The sequence below is a fragment of the Monodon monoceros genome, unplaced genomic scaffold, assembly GCF_005190385.1.
Source record: "Monodon monoceros isolate NGI ecotype Baffin Bay Population unplaced genomic scaffold, NGI_Narwhal_1 Super_Scaffold_21, whole genome shotgun sequence".
In the NCBI taxonomy this organism is placed as follows: domain Eukaryota; kingdom Metazoa; phylum Chordata; class Mammalia; order Artiodactyla; family Monodontidae; genus Monodon; species Monodon monoceros.
The window spans coordinates 124421034-124439200 of record NW_021703778.1 but is presented as its reverse complement, the minus strand read 5'-3'; the positions used below and the strand labels follow the sequence as shown (position 1 = coordinate 124439200).

The 18167-nt window shown below is 35.6% G+C and overlaps 1 protein-coding gene across 1 annotated transcript in view; it reads left to right on the top strand.

Moving 5' to 3' along the window:
• Positions 1-17915, top strand: part of SOS2 (SOS Ras/Rho guanine nucleotide exchange factor 2) — a 99706-nt gene extending 81791 nt beyond the window's left edge. Inside the window, exons 17-23 of the mRNA XM_029236234.1 lie at positions 531-648; positions 1598-1770; positions 4913-5029; positions 6291-6552; positions 7083-7124; positions 15078-15187; positions 16199-17915. Coding sequence (XP_029092067.1) covers positions 531-648; positions 1598-1770; positions 4913-5029; positions 6291-6552; positions 7083-7124; positions 15078-15187; positions 16199-16708 — 1332 coding nt within the window. The 3' untranslated portion in view covers positions 16709-17915. The remainder of the gene's footprint in view (positions 1-530; positions 649-1597; positions 1771-4912; positions 5030-6290; positions 6553-7082; positions 7125-15077; positions 15188-16198) is intronic.
• The last annotated feature ends 252 nt before the right edge of the window (positions 17916-18167 follow it).

Sequence of the window (18167 nt, the reverse complement as noted above, 5' to 3'; positions counted from 1 at the left end):
TGTCAATTTGTGTGTGTGTGTATTTATCAGGTTTAAAATAAAATAATTCATTTTTAATTAAAAAATGTAATAATGAAATATAAAATAAATGACTGCTTACTTGGTTTACTACATTTTTGTTCAGTTCTTGTCTGCCTCCTACAGCCTTCTCCTCTTTACCAAAACCTTATTACCCTTAGCCCCAGAAGATCTTTCAGTGGAAAAATATTTGAATGCCATGGGATTATATTTTTCTCCAACAGCTATAATTTGAAACTCTGGCTAATCAGGATTATAACTAATAATACCCTGTGGAAGATTTTTTTATTGTTTAATCCTCTAATTTATATTAGAAAAAAATAAGTTTTAAAGTTTTATATTTATAGATAAGAAATCATTTCCAGCAAGTGCAGATAAAAATAGTACTCATCTCTTAATTTTAAAAATTGTTTTTCACATATTTGCAAAATTTAAAAATTGAAAGCTCTGCATCTATAAAATATGATTGAATTGTAAAAAAGCAAATTATGCTCAGTTTATATATTTTAAAGGCATTGCAGGAAAGAAAAAGGAAAATTTTGGATGAAGCTGTGGAATTAAGTCAAGATCATTTTAAAAAATATCTGTTGAAACTTAAGTCAATCAATCCACCTTGTGTGCCTTTTTTTGGTAAGTTACTAAAAATGGATTTATATTTTGAGGGAGAGTTTGTTATATAGTGAAAAGAGACTAGCCTCTAGAAGCAGATTGTCCTGATTTTATATCTGAGCATATTTGCTTTTATTAGCTTTCTATATTGATAAATAAAACCTAAACTCTGTATGTAAACTCTATCTATAAAGTGAAGATTCTAGAAATTACCTTGTAGAGTTGTAAGGAGCTCTGTGGGATCTCTAAGACCAGTAGTCTCATTCATGAGGGCACCTCTCAAAGGCCTAACCTCCTCATTCTATCACACTGGGCATTAGGATTTCAATGTATGAATGTTGAACATTCAAACATTCAAACCATAGCATGCACCAAAAATGTCTCCAGGCATTCCCAGATATCTATCCTCTGGGGGACAAAATTGCCCCCAGCTGACAACCACTGATTTAAATGAATCAGTAATTATGCATGAAAGAGGAACTGAAGATTTTCTTCCTGTCCAAAACTGAAGAATAATTCTTTTCTATCTAATTTACGGGCTTTGGGAGGGCAGAATTAGTTTATAAATTTGTAGTCTTATTAACCAGAATTGGCTTAAAATTAATATATTGATCAGTAATCATTTAAGATCATTGGCATTAAAGATTTATAAGAAATATTAAAATGGCTAGGATAGATTTAACACTTACAATTTAGACTTTGTGAATGAATCCTCCCTTTTATTTTAGGCTATTAGACTAAGAAATGGCAAATTAAGCTCTTTATAAACCCTAGTTTTCTTTCAATTTTAAATTGTTTCCATCCATGTAAAAAAATTCTTAATGTAAGATTGATTATTAAATATATCAGAGATTTTAGTAGTAAGAACTGCTGTATTATAGGATGTCTTTTGACTTTACTAGATCAGTTGTTTTCCCAAATGGTTAAGTAACCAATTTTAAAACTTTTCTTCAAACACTTTTTTTACTAGGAATATATTTAACAAATATTCTGAAGACTGAAGAAGGGAATAATGATTTTTTAAAAAAGAAAGGGAAAGATTTAATCAATTTCAGTAAGAGGAGGAAAGTAGCTGAAATTACTGGAGAAATTCAGCAATATCAGAATCAACCTTACTGTTTACGGATAGAACCAGAAATGAGGGTAAATATTTTCTTTGCTTTTCTTTAAAAAGAGAACACGTTAAATCCTCTGCCCTCTCTAAGATATGGCATAACCATACATTATGATCTTTATTTTGCTATGAAAATAATATGAGTTAATTTATCAATAGATAGGAGTGGTGAATAGTAGATATTCTGCAGTAACAGTCTGCAGTTATTAATATTATTAGGCACTTTGTCTTGACATTGTTGTTTCTTTGTGCAGCTGGTTTAAGTAGCACTTTCAAAAAATGAATGACAAAGTGGAATGAAAGAAACTTTCTCATATCCACACAGTAAAAAGAAAATCCACTACCAGTACTATCATTGATTGATAGACATTTTAGATATTTTATATGTGCCAATGTAACATTAAGTAATTAATCCCTTTATAAGAACATTGCATTTAAATAGGGGAAGGGGTTGGGAGAGTGGTGTGTATATATGCATAGTAAAAAATGATTTTTTTTAAACATTTTCTCACTTGGTATTCTGTTTTGAGCAATAGTTCATAATACTGATTCTGTGGTACTATAAGATGTGAAATATCTTCTAAATTAGAGTAAATTACGGTATTATGTTTATAGTGAGTTTTATTGTATTATACTTATTTGAAATTCAGAACATATGATAACTATCAGAATAAATTCACCTTTCACATTAAAAATTGTGCTACACTTTCAGGTGTAGTCTGCAGGTTGGGCATGTTGAGTGAAAATGGTCACTATCATTCCCATCCTCCTAAATTGTAAGATGGTAACTATTCTTTGTTCCCAGTTCAAAACAAAGAACCCTAAAGTCCTAAGAAAAAATGACCTGAAGTATGCAACCATTATGAAAATATAGACAGATACTTGCTCTAAAGAAAATTGTCACCTATTTCATCCCCTTCTCTCACTATTTAGCTAACCCTCTGTGATGTGGTGCTTCATAGGGCTAAAGAAATGTTCTTGAGGGAATTCCCTGGTGATCCAGTGGTTAAGACTCTGTGTTCTCACAGATGAGGGCCTGGGTTCAATCCCGGGTTGGGGAACTAAGATCCCACAAGCTGCGTGGTGCAGCCAAAAAAAAAAGAAATGTTTTTGAAGCCCAGATTAGAGTTCACACTGTATTTCCTCCCAGAAATAATGTTACATTGTAGCTGGGTATAATTAAAATAGTAATTTTAGCATTCATATCTCAGTAATTCCTAATAGGTTTCTGTGATACGATCTAGACATCCTACTGTTGTTTAAAGCATTCTTTTGGGGGTTAGGGGCAGAGAATGCTTTCTTTATAGATTGACTCAAAGTAAGTTTAAAAAGTAGATAAAGTAGCTAATCACTTTCAAAGCATAGTTAACCAAACTAAATAGTATTTAAAAAAATAGAGCAAAGGATGAGAAAATCACAATTATAACTTTATAAAAGTCTAAATTACTGTTGGTCCATTTGATTTAATTTAGCTAACCTGAATATAAAAATAAATTGTTTCAATATTGTTAAAAGAGTAATATCATTTTCTTGAAATTGGCAGAATGCCTGAAAAATGGAAGAATTTTATACTAGAAATTCTAAAGCTCATTTTGCCTACTGCTAAAGCTAGAACCCAGAACTTATTTGTATATATGCTTCTAAGCTACTTCAAAATTAAATAAAGGTAAATCCAGTAATTTGCTTCTAAGAAATTTTTCTAAGGAAGTCATCAGAAATGCACAGAAAAATTTATGCACAAGGAGTTGATAATAACAATAATTATTACTATAACAGCAAAGAATTAGAAAACATCTATGTGGGTTACTACCTATATGGAAATTGGTGAAATAAATTCTGGAACATCCATCTGATGAAGTATTATATAGTTAAAGTTTGTATAATTTAAGGTAAATAAACCATACAGAAAAAATTTAATTGAATACTTTCAAAAGGCTAAAAATAGCTATGTGGTGATCCCAATTTTGCAGGAAAAAAATTACAATATATGTATATGTACATATATTCACACACAGAGTTAAAACATTGGAAGGATATTCCAATAGTAAAATGTTAACAGTGAGATCTCTGGTTGGTGAGATTACTGTTTATTTTTCTTTTTGTACTTTGTTAAATCATCTAAATTTTTTACTTAAAAACTTATATTTTATAAGCAGCTCATGCAGCTCAATATCAAAAAAACAAACAACCCAATCCAAAAATGGGCAGAAGACCTAAATAGACATTTCTCCACAGAAGACATACAGATTGCCAACAAACACATGAAAAGATGCTCAACATCACTAATCATTAGAAAAACGCAAATCAAAACCACAATGAGGTATCACTTCACACCAGTCATAATGGCCATCACCAAAAAATCTACAAGCAATAAATGCTGGAGAGGGTGTGGAGAAAAGGGAACCCTCCTGCACTGTTAGTGGGAACAGTGCTTTGTGACCACCTAGAGGAGTGGGATAGGGAGGGTGGGAGGGAGGCTCAAGAGGGAGGGGATATGGGGATATATGTATACATATAGCTGATTCACTTTGTTGTATAGCGGAAACTAACACAACACTGTAAAGCTATTATACTCCAATAAAGATGAAAAACAAAATTTTAATATATGTCTGTTTTATAAACTAGTATATAAATAAATATTTATAAATAAACTAATTTATAAAACATGTAAGCTTGGAAAATATTTTTTTAGTAAAGACAAAAAAGTTACTTTGCTAGAGGCTAACATAGATATGTTTATATAATTGTTCTTGAAATTACTTTTGAATAGACTTTAATCCAATTTATCTCTATTTTTTTTCTGATCATCACAGTTTCATTGTGGATTATGACTATAATTCTGTTTTAATCACTTTTGACAGCTTATTACTGATGATCATTTTGTTGTTATAGTGGGTAGGAATGTTAACTGAGGGATACTGAGCCATTAAGATAGTAATAAGTGAAAAATCTGTTCATCTTCTTAGAAGAACTTTAAGACTGGAATATACAACTTACATAAAAACTTTATACTTTTATCCGAAAATAGAGAGATTGGAATCAGCAATTCTTGAGGACTTTTCAGACATTAGGATCTGTTAATTTGTTGATGATATTTTTGTATTAAACTGATGAAGTAAATGTTTTAATAAAATCTAAAATATGTACTCATGGATATTTGTTTAATTCCAGAGGTTCTTTGAAAACCTTAACCCCATGGGAAATGCTTCTGAAAAAGAGTTTACAGATTATCTGTTCAACAAGTCACTAGAAATTGAACCCCGGAACTGCAAACAGCCACCTCGATTTGTAAGTCCATTATAGTTTTGGAAAAATTTGTTTTTTAAAACAATGCTGTCTTTAGTGTTCAACAGACTATTTCCATTAAAATTGTACTTTGCTTGAATAGCTGTTTTTAAGTGTTTTGTTTTGCAGTGTTTATACTATTTCTAAAATTATATGTACTGTAGGGGAAAAGTTAGCATTTTGATAAAATCTGGTTCATCCTTTATCTTAGTACCACTTGTTTATCTGTCCATTTTTGATCCTTCCTAGTATAAGGGGAAAAGCTGTGAGAAAGTGAGAACCTAAATGGCAGGTAGCTAATGGAACAGGAAATGAAAAGACCTGGGAAGGAGTAAGGAGAGATATCAGTTCTTCTGACGTGACCCTCGCTCCTGCCATAAAAGCACCATTGTCCGTAGTTACCACTGGAACCCACCTCTCTCGCTAAAATTTGCTGCTATACAGTAGTTCCTTTTATTCCTGGGGTTCACAGTGACAACAGAAGTAGTAGAAGACCAATTCTAAGTAGCTGAAAGTGAAGCAAGGTGTGGAAGGAAGTAAAAACATTTGTGATACACCAACTTCGAGCCGGGTAGTTTCATGTTACCTCATCTCCATAACAATTGTATGATATTGATCTTACTCTCATTTTACAGACGTGAAAACTGAGGCTCAAAGGAGTTAAATAACTTTTTCAAGGCTTGCATAGCTAGATATGGGCACACTTGAGGTTTTAACTCAAGTTACCTGAATCTGAGTTCATGTTTTTTCATTAGGTTACCACTGGGAGAGGTTTTAAAAGGGAGTAGAGGTTGAAGGTGGGAGATAACGATAGCAACTTTTTCCAAAGACTGTAAAGTATCATTGTGGAGGTTGGTCATTTATTATTAGGGAGGGGGAAAAAAACGGTCTTTTTTTTCTAAAGCACCTAGCATAATATGTTGCATATATTATGTCTACAGTGAATATTTGTAAAATTGATATCAGTAATTTGAAGAAGTTTAGGCTCAAGTGTTCGGGGAGTAAACAGTTGTTTTCACACAGATTTCGCAGTATTTTATTTCTGTAGTATGAAAAGAGGTTTACTTATACAGTATTCGAGTCAATGTTACAATTAAGCCAGTCAAATCCCAAAGCGTTCCACTGGAATGTTACAGACTGTCCTTGCAGACTGGTATTTATTGTACTCTCTTAACTGTATGCTAAGAATTAATAAGGTAATACTAAGTCATAATAAATAAAGTACATGCGAGTTTGTAATCGTAATTATATTTGCTTTTCCTAGCCTAGGAAATCAACTTTCTCTTTAAAATCTCCTGGAATAAGGCCTAATACAGGCCGACATGGCTCTACCTCAGGTACTTTACGAGGTCATCCAACACCATTAGAAAGAGAACCATGTAAAATAAGCTTTAGTCGGATTGCTGAAACAGAGCTTGAATCAACAGTGTCAGCACCAACCTCTCCAAATACACCATCTACTCCACCAGTATCTGCTTCTTCAGACCTTAGTGTGTTTTTAGATGTGGATCTCAACAGTTCCTGTGGTATGTATTTGATGTAAACTATTTGGCAAAAAAAGGAATCTTGTGTTTCAGTTAATTCTTTTCATCATTTTAATTAGGAAACTGTAGAATCCTTTGCAAACTATATTAGTGTGAAAAGTGACATCTATATGTGAAAATAGTGATTAACATGGGAGTAAAGCATTATTTGTGCATTGTTTATGCATATTATTTTCTAATTTATTCATTCAACAAAGATTTATTTAGAACCTTTTGAGCCCCAATGCTACTCTAAAGGGGAGCAGTAGACAATGAAAAAGAAAACAAAGCAGATAAGTTTTATGAAGGAAATTTAAAGAGAGACTGAGAGGGAACTACTTATGCTAAGAAAGGAAAAACATTCCAGGTACAAAGAATACCAGGTTCATTCTTTAAAAACTAACATGGCCAAAGATGATAAAATTCTGAACTCTGTGTGTGTTATTACGTATGTTACTTTATGCAAACATATTTTAAAAATATAACCGTACATATTACCTTCCTCTTCAAATTGATTTTTCTCATTCCGATAGGAAGCAATAGCATCTTTGCTCCAGTCCTCTTGCCTCATTCAAGTAAGTAAGAATTTGAGTCGATTCTAATGAAATGACTATAAAGATAATAATTGAATTGATAAAATTTGTATATGAATATTTTGGGTTTTAGCAACATTTCAAAATTTTAAGAAATGAATGAAATTCTTATAAATAAATCAAATTATTTTCTTTCAACTGGGTACTATTTATACTTTACTACAGTTTATTTTCATCATTTTACAACCTATCTATGTTCTAGGGGCTGTATGACATTGAACAAATTACTTAGCATATCCAGTTTGTTAAGGGTCAGATGAGATAACTATTTAGAAGCAGCTAGCACATTACTTGGCACAGGATGAGCAGTGATTTCATATCAGTTGCCTCTCCTCTTCCCCACTCCTTCCAATTCATTTCCTATAGGAATAATACTAAATGTTTATCAGGTTCCCAGGCTAACCTTGATCACTTATTTCTTCTCGTGAGCTTTTTTTAGTTAAAGCAGCATTTTAAGTAAAATACTGTCACCTTTCTTTCTATGGTCATTTGTTTAAAACAAAATAACCCAAAGGGACACAGCAGCTTCAGGAATAATTCTCCCAAGATAATCTAGAGGACTTCTGCTTCTATCATAGTAAAATGTGAATCATTTAGATAGTAGTAAGAGAGTTTCTGTCTTGTGAGAAAAGTAAAGTTTTTCTTTTAAATGTTTAATTCTGTACTTTATTTTAATTTTTAAATTTTTATCAAGGTGATATATGCATAGAGTTTTAAAAGGTAAATAGTGCTTAAAACACAAGATGAAATTAACAACAGTTCTACCCAATGACTCCCCACCCCTTGTTTTCCAGTGATTCTTCCACATTTTTAAATGATGTTTTTATATTTTTCTCTCTCTTGAATCATTAATTTTAGACAGTGTTTACTGATTTCCTATTATGGTAGATGAAGATTTCACCCTTTACCTAGTATACTTAGCGCATTTGGGGAAAATATTATTCACTGCCAAGTCAAGGAGTGTATACTCTGATCATGCTTCCTTTCTTGTACAGCTCTGTTTCCTGAAGTTAATAATAGCTTCATTAATGTTTAGGATTTTTGTTTGTTTGTTAGTTTTTAAACATCTATTGCTACATCTTCCCACACCCTTTTACAGCACAGTTTTCCTTAAAGTCAGACCATTTAGGGAAGCTATCTAGGATTTTTTGTTTTGGGGTTTTTTTGTGTGTGTGCTTTTTAACTTGGAAACTTCCTTCCTGATGCTCTTTTGTCCTGCTCCAGTTGGGACTGGTTGCTGTCTTGGCCTCTGACCCAGCTGAAATCCTAGAACTTTCTTTTGTTGTCATACTAGAAATTCCCTTCATCTCTCTTGTGTTGGATTCTTGTTTTTTGGATTCCTTGTCTTCTTTCTTGATATGCTTCCTTATTTTGGTAGGGGTACATCTTTAGTAGCTACCTGAGAAAGGATACATAGGATATAAATTTTTAAGTTGTTACATTTCTGAAAATGTATTTATACATTTAGTTGTTAATAGTTTGGCTGGGGGAATTCCCCAGCAGTCCACTCCACGCTTTCACTGCCAAGGCCCCAGTTTCAATCCCTGGTCGGGGAACTAAGATCCCACAAGCTTCATGGTGCAGCCAAAAAAAAGTTTGGCTGGGTATGGAATTTTAAATCATTTTCAGTCAGAATCTTGAAGACCGTTTCCCACTGTCTTCTAGCTTTCATACTTGCTGTTTAGAAGTCTAATATCATTCACTCATAAATTATTCATGCATAATTTTAAAATGCCTATTATATGCAGATACTGTTGTAGGTGTGAGAAAGTGGCACTGAACAAAATAGACAAAAATCCTTCTGACAGTGATGCTACATTCTTAATCCTTTTTTTGAAAACTGGAGTTTACTTGCTGTAGCAAAGAGACCCAAAAATACAGTGTCCTACATGAAATAGAAGTTTACTTCTCAAAATAGCCAGAGCAAGTAAACAACTCCGCTCTACAAGGTTTTCAGGCTAGCAGGGCAATCCAGGATTCTCAAAATTTGGCTTCCATCTCTTGAGTCTTGAGCAACTGATTTGAGTTGTTACCATTTTTCTGCCAGCAGGAACATGGAGGGCAAGGAGCTTTGTTACAAAAAGTGATCTGGGAGTTGCAGGTATCACTCCTGCTCTCATTCCATTGGCCAAAACTTAGTCACATGGACACAGATGCAAGGGAGGCTGAGAAATGTTGTCTGTAACTAGGCAGCCTTTTGTCTTGCTAAAATTCATGGGATCCTATTACTAAAAGGAAGAAAGGGATGATGCACTGGGGGTCGATTAGCAGTCTCTGCCACATTAAATTCAAGAAACTTTTAGGATCTTCTGTTTATTCCTAATGATCTATACATTCACAATGATCTGCTTTGATGTGGGTCTTTTTTTCTTCTTTCATTTTTCTGTCTATAATGAGCCCTTTAAATTTAGAGATTCATGTCTTTGATTTCTAGAAAGTGTTCCTTGTATCATTTTTTTAAATAATTTCTTCCCTGCCATGTTCTCTGGGTCCCTTTTTGGAGCTTCTTTTCCATATTGTACATCCTAGATTCATCCTCTGATTTTCTTTTATCTCCTCTTGTCCATCTCTTTATGTGTTCTGTTTTCTGGGAGATTTCCTTACTTTATTGCCCAGCTTTTCTATTTTTTTTTCATCTATCATGATTTTGAATTTCTAAGAATTCTTTCTAAATTCCCTCTGATCGTGCCATTTTTATATCATCCTAGTCTGGTTTCATTATTCAATTTTTGAAAAAAATTAATTTTGTTTCTGGTATGGTTTCTTTTCTGAGTTTCCTTCTTCTATTAGTTGTGGTCTGTGGTCTTTCATATTGGAGGTTTTTCTTTCTTGTCTGGGATCCTTAGCTTTCTGTTCATATTTTAGAGTGAGGCAATATAAACTGATAGGAAGTGTGATATCCGTGGGCAAAGCTTGTTGCCTTGTAGGTTTCACTGTTAGAGTGATAGAGTGATGAGAATTTTTCTTTACTTAGGAAGTCCCCAAATTTCAGAATCTATGAGGCATTTTCTCTAAGAGTGTTTAGTTTCTCCAAAGAAAGATCTTTGAATCTTCTGCCTGGGAGATCTCTGCATTTAGTATGAAAATCTGTGTTTTCAGCACAGACTAGTGTTCCCAAGTCTGAAGTTTAGATTCTCCAGAGAATAAAAACCCTCAGTCTCCTGCAGTGGTGGGAATGTGGTAATTGCCTGGCCTCACTAAGTGGAGAATAGGATTTGGGGGTTCTCACTGGCCCTTGTATAGATGTAATCATATCTTCTATTTTCACGTCCATGCCTTCCATTATACCGAGTGCCTTTAATTCCTGATCCCTCCTTTGGTTCTCTGGGGGCAAATCTGCTGCTGTTTGTCAGTCCCACCCACTATAGACATTTGGGTTTCATCTTCCTCCATTTGTCTCCTTCATGTACATTGTAGTCCACCTTGATGCATTGAAGCTTCAGGATCCAGATGTTTCCTGGCTTCATTGAAGTTTGTGCATGTTTTCCTGGTTGTTCAGCAGTGGAAATGTATTTACTACATATATTAGTTTCTAGTGCTTCTGTAACATAGTGCCACAAACTGAGTGGCTTAAGGTCCAGTTCTGGAGGCTAGAAGTCTGAAAATCGGGGTGGCAGGGCTGTGCTCCCTCTGAAACCTGTACGGGAGAATTTTTCTTTACCTCTTCTGGCATTTGCTGGCAATCCTTGGCATCCTTTGGTTGGTAGATACATCACTTTAATCTCTGCCTCTGTTGTCACATGGCCATCTTCTCCTTGTATCTCATTTTCTCATCTCCTGTTTTTTTGTTTTTTGTTTTTTGTTTTTGTGGTACGTGGGCCTCTCACTGCTGCGGCCTCTCCCGCTGCGGAGCACAGGCTCTGGATGCGCAGGCCCAGCGGCCACGGCCCACGGGCCCAGCCGCTCCGTGGCACGCGGGACCCTCCCGGACCAGGGCACGAACCCGCGTCCCCTGCGTTGGCAGGCAGACTCCCAACCACTGCGCCACCAGGGAAGCCCTCATCTCCTGTTTTTATAAAGACACCAGTCATACAGAATTCGGGCTCACTTTCATCCTAACTTGATTACATATCTGTAAAGACTATATTTACAAATACGGTCACATTCATAGGTGCTGGGGTTAGGGCTTCAACATAACTTCTGTGGGGGGGGACACAGTTCAACCCATAACACTATGCCATTTGAGAACCAGGAATTCTAGACATTATTCTGGGTGGTAGTAAAATACATTTTCCATATGATAAAGAAAATCATGTTTTGAATTTTAATAGAAAATATTGAGAATAACTGCATAAAATTCTGAACATCTTAAAATCCTGAAAGAATGAAAAGTGCTCACATACAATGGGAAAAACAGCAAGACTGCATTAACAATGGGCATGAATAGACAGTTTACATCAAAGTATGAGCAAGCCTATGTTAAAAGGTACTCATATATTACTTATCCCTTGTAAATTGATATATTAGTATGATCCTTTTGGAAAGAAATCTGAAAACAACATATCAAACCAAAAAAATGTTCACACCCTTTGGTTATTCATTCAGTAGAGAATTGAGTACTTGGTACCAGCTACTCTGCCAAGTACTAAGGATTCAACAGCAAACTAGAAAGACAAAGTCTCTGCCTTCATTAATACCGAATACCAAAAAATTTTTGTGAAGAAGTCATGTACATGAAGATCACATTGTTCATCCTGCTTCCGTGGTTTTTCTACTTTACTTTTAGCTCCTTAGTCTCTCTTGCTGGTTTCTCTTCATTTTCCCAACCTATTAACATTGGAAGGCCCTAAGTCTCTGAATCTCTTTTCTTCTCACTCACTTGGTGTCTCATTCACTGTTATATCATCTATATGATGATAATTCCCCAATTTTTTTTCTCTGCCCAGAACCTGTCTCTTGACCTTTAGGCTCATGTATTCAGTGACCTGTTTGACGTCTCTATTTGGATATCATCTCCTCTAAAGTTCTTCTTCCCGTCGCCGCCTCTTCTCAGTTATAACCACATTTGTCTGATTGCTGAGGCTGAAAATATTAGAGTTATCATTACTTCTTTCTTTTTCTCATACCCCAAATGTGATCCATCAACAGGTCTTATTTACTTTCAAAATATATCCAGGATCTAACCATTTCTTTACTGCTGCCACCTTGGTCCAAGCAACCACCATCACTTACCTGGTTTATTATAGTAGCATCCTAACTTCCCATCTTCCACACTTTAGTCTGTTTTCAATACAGCAACTAGGTCCTTTTAGCATGTAGGTTAGACTCTTCTCACCTGTACTTAAAGCCAGTGGCTTTCCATCTTAGAGCAACAGCCAAAGCTCCTTCAAAAGGACCCATAAGGTCCTATGCAGTTTGGCCTTCTTTGATCTATCAGACTTCATCAGCTACTCTTCTCTTCTATTGTTTACTCTGCTCCAGCTACTGTGCCTCCTGAACAAAATGGACAAATTCCCACATCAGGACTTCTGCTCTTGCTCTTCCCTTCGCTTAGAGTGCTCTTCACCCTTCTGGCCTCATGGCATGCTCCCTTGCCTCCTTCAGGCTTTTGCTTGGTGTTACCTGAGTGAGGCCTTCCCTGATCACCCTCTTTTAAATTGCTCCCCCTTCCCTACCTAATATTTCTTCTTTTAACTTATAGCCATTATACTTTTACTTAATTATCATGTTTATTCTCTCTTATCAACCTAGAACATAAGCTCCAGAAGGACATGAATTTTTGCTTCCTGTTCACTGCTGTATCACTAGTGCCTAGAAGAGTGCTGGCACTATAGCAGATGCACAATAAATACTTGTTGAGTGGATGGACGAGTGAATGATAAAAAATTGGAAGTAACTTACATAGCTAGCTAACATTACAGAAATTGTTAAGTAAATTATCCTACATTCACTGGTTTGGAATACTAAGGTTATTTAAAATGCTCACAAAACCTGTATAATCTTGTGGAGAAGTGCTCTTAATAGAAAATAAAATTGAAGTGGAACTTCACACTTCAACAAGGGTTACTGAGTGCCTCCTATGGAGAAACATTCTGCATTTAAGTGGTTAAGTGGGCTGACTGTAGAGTCAGACTCAGAAACTTTCACAGCTATCCCATTATCATTAAGGTGTTTTCTGCTTCCATGAGCGTGTGTGTTTCTGTAAGGAAGAGAAGACTCAACTAAGTTTGCCTTAAGCAGTAAGAAAGCATTCTGACTCAGATAGCTGGAAGTCTGGAGGAAGGCTGCTTTAGACTGGTTGATTCAGTTATTAATGATAACTTTAATGATGTTATTAAGGACCAGATTTCTTTTTGACTCTTGGTTGTTTTGTCCAGATTATCAGCTTTATCTGAGGCTGTTTTTCCTCAAGGTCATGAGACTGGTGGCAGGAGTATTGGTTATGTGCTTCCTTGTTCAGTCAAGTGAGAAAGAGAGGTACAGAGAAAGACTGACAGACTGCTTTTCCAAAAGAGCAAGGAACTTCCTTTTCAGTAGCCTCTTGCAAACCTCCTTTCAAATTTCAGTAGTCTGAATTAGTTCATGTGTCGACAACCAGTTACTCTGGCTGAGGGAATGGTCTAATCAGGCCCCACCTCTGGAGCTAAGGGTAAGATCAGCTTTCACTGAAGCACACAGCTGTATGCATAAAAGAGAGTCAGATAAAAATCTGATCAAATTAAGAAAGTGAGTCCGTTGTCTACTTCTTGACTGGAATTGGGGTGCCCTGGGCAGAATTGGCTGACTAAACCATATGGGATGGATTCATCATCACTAAGAGACAAAGACAGGGCAGAGTTTGCTGGGCAAGCAAAAGGAACATATTCACAGCAGGTACTGTCCTACCTAACCTCCTCACACCATCTGCCAACACCCCATAGGCATACTTTTTGTTTCTGCTACTGGCACGGTGAGCCATCAAGATACTCTGAGGTGACTGCAGAATCACGTGATCAGGACAGCAATTTTTGACATGGAGTAATGAGTGACATCTTTACTTGGATGTCCCATAAGCAGTTCACACAAATTCAGTGTGTTTAAAATTAAACTCACCAACTTCTTTCCCAACTAGCTCCTATAAACCCAATCTCAGTATAATGATAAACAAGCTATGATCACTATCTTTACACCAACTGTGTGTGGAGATATTAAAATAGGGAGTTGGTCCATAATTACAGGTATTTTTTTAACCATATGAAAAAGACAGAAGAAGTGAACATGAAAATCGTTCTTATTCTATGTCTGGTTGGCATGTTTGGGGTAATTTTTCCTCTAATACTTTATTATTTTGTAAATTTCCTTTAATGCAGTTGTGTAATGTTTCCATTATCAATGAAAGACTTGCAAATAGAAGAGTCCTATGATACAACCCTACCCTATGGTCTCCTATATGGAGGTTTTATTACTTGTGTAGAAATGTATCCAATAATAGCTGCTTCAGAAAACGCATGGTATTTTACACTGAGAATACTGTTGATTAGCTAAGGATTTAATTTTTGACTGTTGTCTAAAACCAGTCATCTACACTGCATGTTTATGTAAGTTAACATGATGTTAAAATAACTTAAGTAAAAATAATGTTCACTTCGGGAAAAAAAAAAGCATGGTCTCTGTTTATGGATGATCTTTCTCTGGAAGTTAGTACAGTTTATACAAACAAAAGGCTTTTCAGGGAGCAGAATCTCCTTATTAATCTTAATTGAATAGTATATTTTCATTTAGCAGTAGTACCTAGTATGTGCCAGGCACTACCACTGTGTTACATGCTACGGATATGAAAATAAATACACACTGCCCTCAAAAAGCTTACACCTTAATGGAGAGGATAGCTAAACCAACAGTCAGCTACAGTACAGTCTGACAGATACCATAGCAGAGGTGATCACAGATTGAAGTAAAGTTTTGTCTTATGATTGCATTGTGACTTGTGGTTAAACTAATCTTTTTTACCCCCAGAGTCTTTCTTTAGTTCGTGTGGTAGTTTACATAAACTAAGTGAAGAGCCACTGATTCCTCCTCCACTTCCTCCTCGAAAAAAATTTGATCATGATGCTTCAAATTCCAAGGTAAGGAATTCCCTGGTTGTCCAGTGGTTAGCTGCGGGCTTCCACTGCAGGGGCACAGGTTCCATCCTTGGTCAGGGAACTACAGATCCTGCATGCTGCGCCTTGTGGCCAAAAAACAAAAACAAAAAAATCAAATTCCAAGGTAGTCAACAGGACTTAGGTTGCCTCAACTTATTCAAAGTTGTGAATCTTCAAAATAGTGCTTGTTCTTATAAAGACTCTGTCAGTTACAATTTGGTCACCCATTATGGCTTTTAAATATTTAGGTTGTTTTATTTAGAAAAATACCTTAAATAATTGTTTAATCCTCATAATAATTTTTCTAAAAAAAGAGGCTGGGCAGATTCACAGCTGCTCAGAAGAAGTACTTTTATTTCTGGTGGAGATGGAAAGAACTGTAGTATTCAAACCATTCTCCAAACTTTCAACTGATGCTTCTCAAACTTTAGGTTGCATCAGAAGCACCTGGAAGGCTTGTTAAAACCAGATGGCCAGAGTTTCTGATTCAGTAGGTCTGGGGTGGGGCCCACGAATTTGCATTTCTAACGAGTTCCCTACTAGTGTTGATGTTGCTGATCCCTGGATCACACTTTGAGAACCATCACTGAGCCTCACTGGGGATAGTAGAAGTAAATGGCCAAAAAGCAGAAGCTGGATATTAAGTCCTCTTGTCCTTTCGTGTCCTTTCATGTTTACAAAGCTATATATTCTTTTTACTCACTTGCCCATTATTATAAATAAAACCATATATTTATAAACTGTATATATAAAGCAAGATAATCTGAGGCTTTATAAGATTTCAATTAAAACATCTCATATATCAAAATATTAAACTGGGCCCTGAGTGAAACTGGGAGTAATTTACTCATAAATCTGATCATTAAACCAGATTAACCTGTTTTGAGGCTCTGGATCCAACTTAACACATAAGAATTCTTTAGTCTTTTTAAAACTTTTTCTTACAGATTTTTCAGGAGAACAGAGGTATAATTTAATCTTTTTGTTTTTGAGGGAACTATGAAATCTGATGATGACCCCCCTGCTATTCCACCAAGACAGCCTCCTCCTCCAAAGGTAAAACCCAGAGTTCCTGCTCCTTCTGGTGCATTTGACGGGCCTCTGCATAGTCCACCGCCGCCGCCGCCGAGAGGTCCTCTTCCCGATACCCCTCCACCAGTTCCCCTTCGGCCTCCAGAACACTTTATAAACTGTCCGTTTACTCTTCAGCCACCTCCACTGGGACATCTTCACAGAGATCCAGACTGGTTCAGAGACGTTAGTACGTGTCCAAATTCTCCAAACACTCCTCCTAGCACACCCTCTCCAAGGGTACCACGTCGATGCTACGTGCTCAGTTCTAGTCAGAATAATCTTGCTCATCCTCAAGCTCCCCCTGTTCCACCAAGGCAGAATTCAAGCCCTCACCTACCAAAACTGCCACCAAAGACTTACAAACGGGAGCTTTCGCAACCCCCATTGTATAGACTGCCTTTGCTAGAAAATGCAGAAACTCCTCAATGACCCTAGCCATATGTAGTCATTGACACTGGAATGGTATTTGTAAAGTTTTTTTTTTTAATTTATTCAAAGAAGGCATAGTATTTTAGTACTTTTTAAAAATAATGCTCTTACAAAAATGCTACTGATCAAATAAGCTTTTAAAAATTGGAAAAATAAAAATACAGAAGTCCTTTACCATTATCCTCAGGTGATCAGTAGCATTGCCTTGTCTTGGATCCTCAGTGCTGCCCAAAGGCCAGTATAAAGAATTTATATTTGCACTGTAGACTCTGCTAAAATATGGTTTAAAGTGACATTGATTGCACTGAAGGGGGATAGTGCATTTGTGGAATTTTTCAAATTTGAGTAACAGATGTCTTTTTAAGGCAGTGAATTTATACACATATAGGGGGTGTGTGGTGATACTGAGTTTTAAGCCTCTTTGACCATCTTCTAGTTTTTACATTTAGGAAGGTTGTGAATAACACCCACTGTTCTTAAACTCTTTAATGCCATGTCTTAAAAGCCAGAATTTGCTGCTGAAGACAAAAGTGAAAAATAGAACGAAAATAATAGAATGCACTGTTTATTGTTTTGTCAAAATGTAAACAGACTACCTAACCCAATCATAGAGGAAAAAAGGGCATATATCTTATACAGATGTGCCTTTTTGTTTTTGCAGACTATGGTGTCTTTAGCTAACGAGTTGCCTATTATTTTGGAAAACAAAGTTAATATGCCATACATGTACAGTTTTGTTTATATTGTACATTTAAAGATAATGCTAATAACCTATATAAATTTATGTGACTCAAGGCCTATAATACAGTCTGCTACTTTACTAATTCATAAAGCTGGAGGATATGTTTCTTACGGCATAGGAACCAACTGCATTGCCTTCAAAACCAAGTAACTTTCTCTATAAATCTCGTGTTAACTAAAAATTTTTAAAGTATTTTTTTAGATTGGTAATATTTAAACCAGCAGACACTTAAAGCTTTATTAAACTTTTTAATCAGAGACGTGATTAAAACTTTTATTTGCCATTTGTACTCCTTCGTTCTAAGTGATGAAAAAGCGTGTTTTCCTCTTAGTGCCGTAGCAGCAGTTGTAAAGTAGCCAAAAGCCACATTGTTTATTTACTGGTCTATGGCCTTTTACTGTGCTTTGTATCAGAGTTCCTAACAAGATTAATAAATCACCCCAGTCTTAATTTTTAAAAGACGTTTAAAATATGTGTTTTCATTATAAGGAACAAGGGGGTAAGATTGTTGAGTTCTGTAGAAGTAATATATACACACATTTTCAATAATTTGTGCAATTTAAGTTCCATAATCCCAAAGAATTTAAGTGATGTAAACTTCAGAGGGATAACTTTTTCTTCAGCGTTAAACGCAGTCACAAGCTTCTTGCAACCATTTTTACGCATTCTGAAGAAAAATTAGGAGCATGTTAGGAATTCTCTGTAAGCAGGATTATA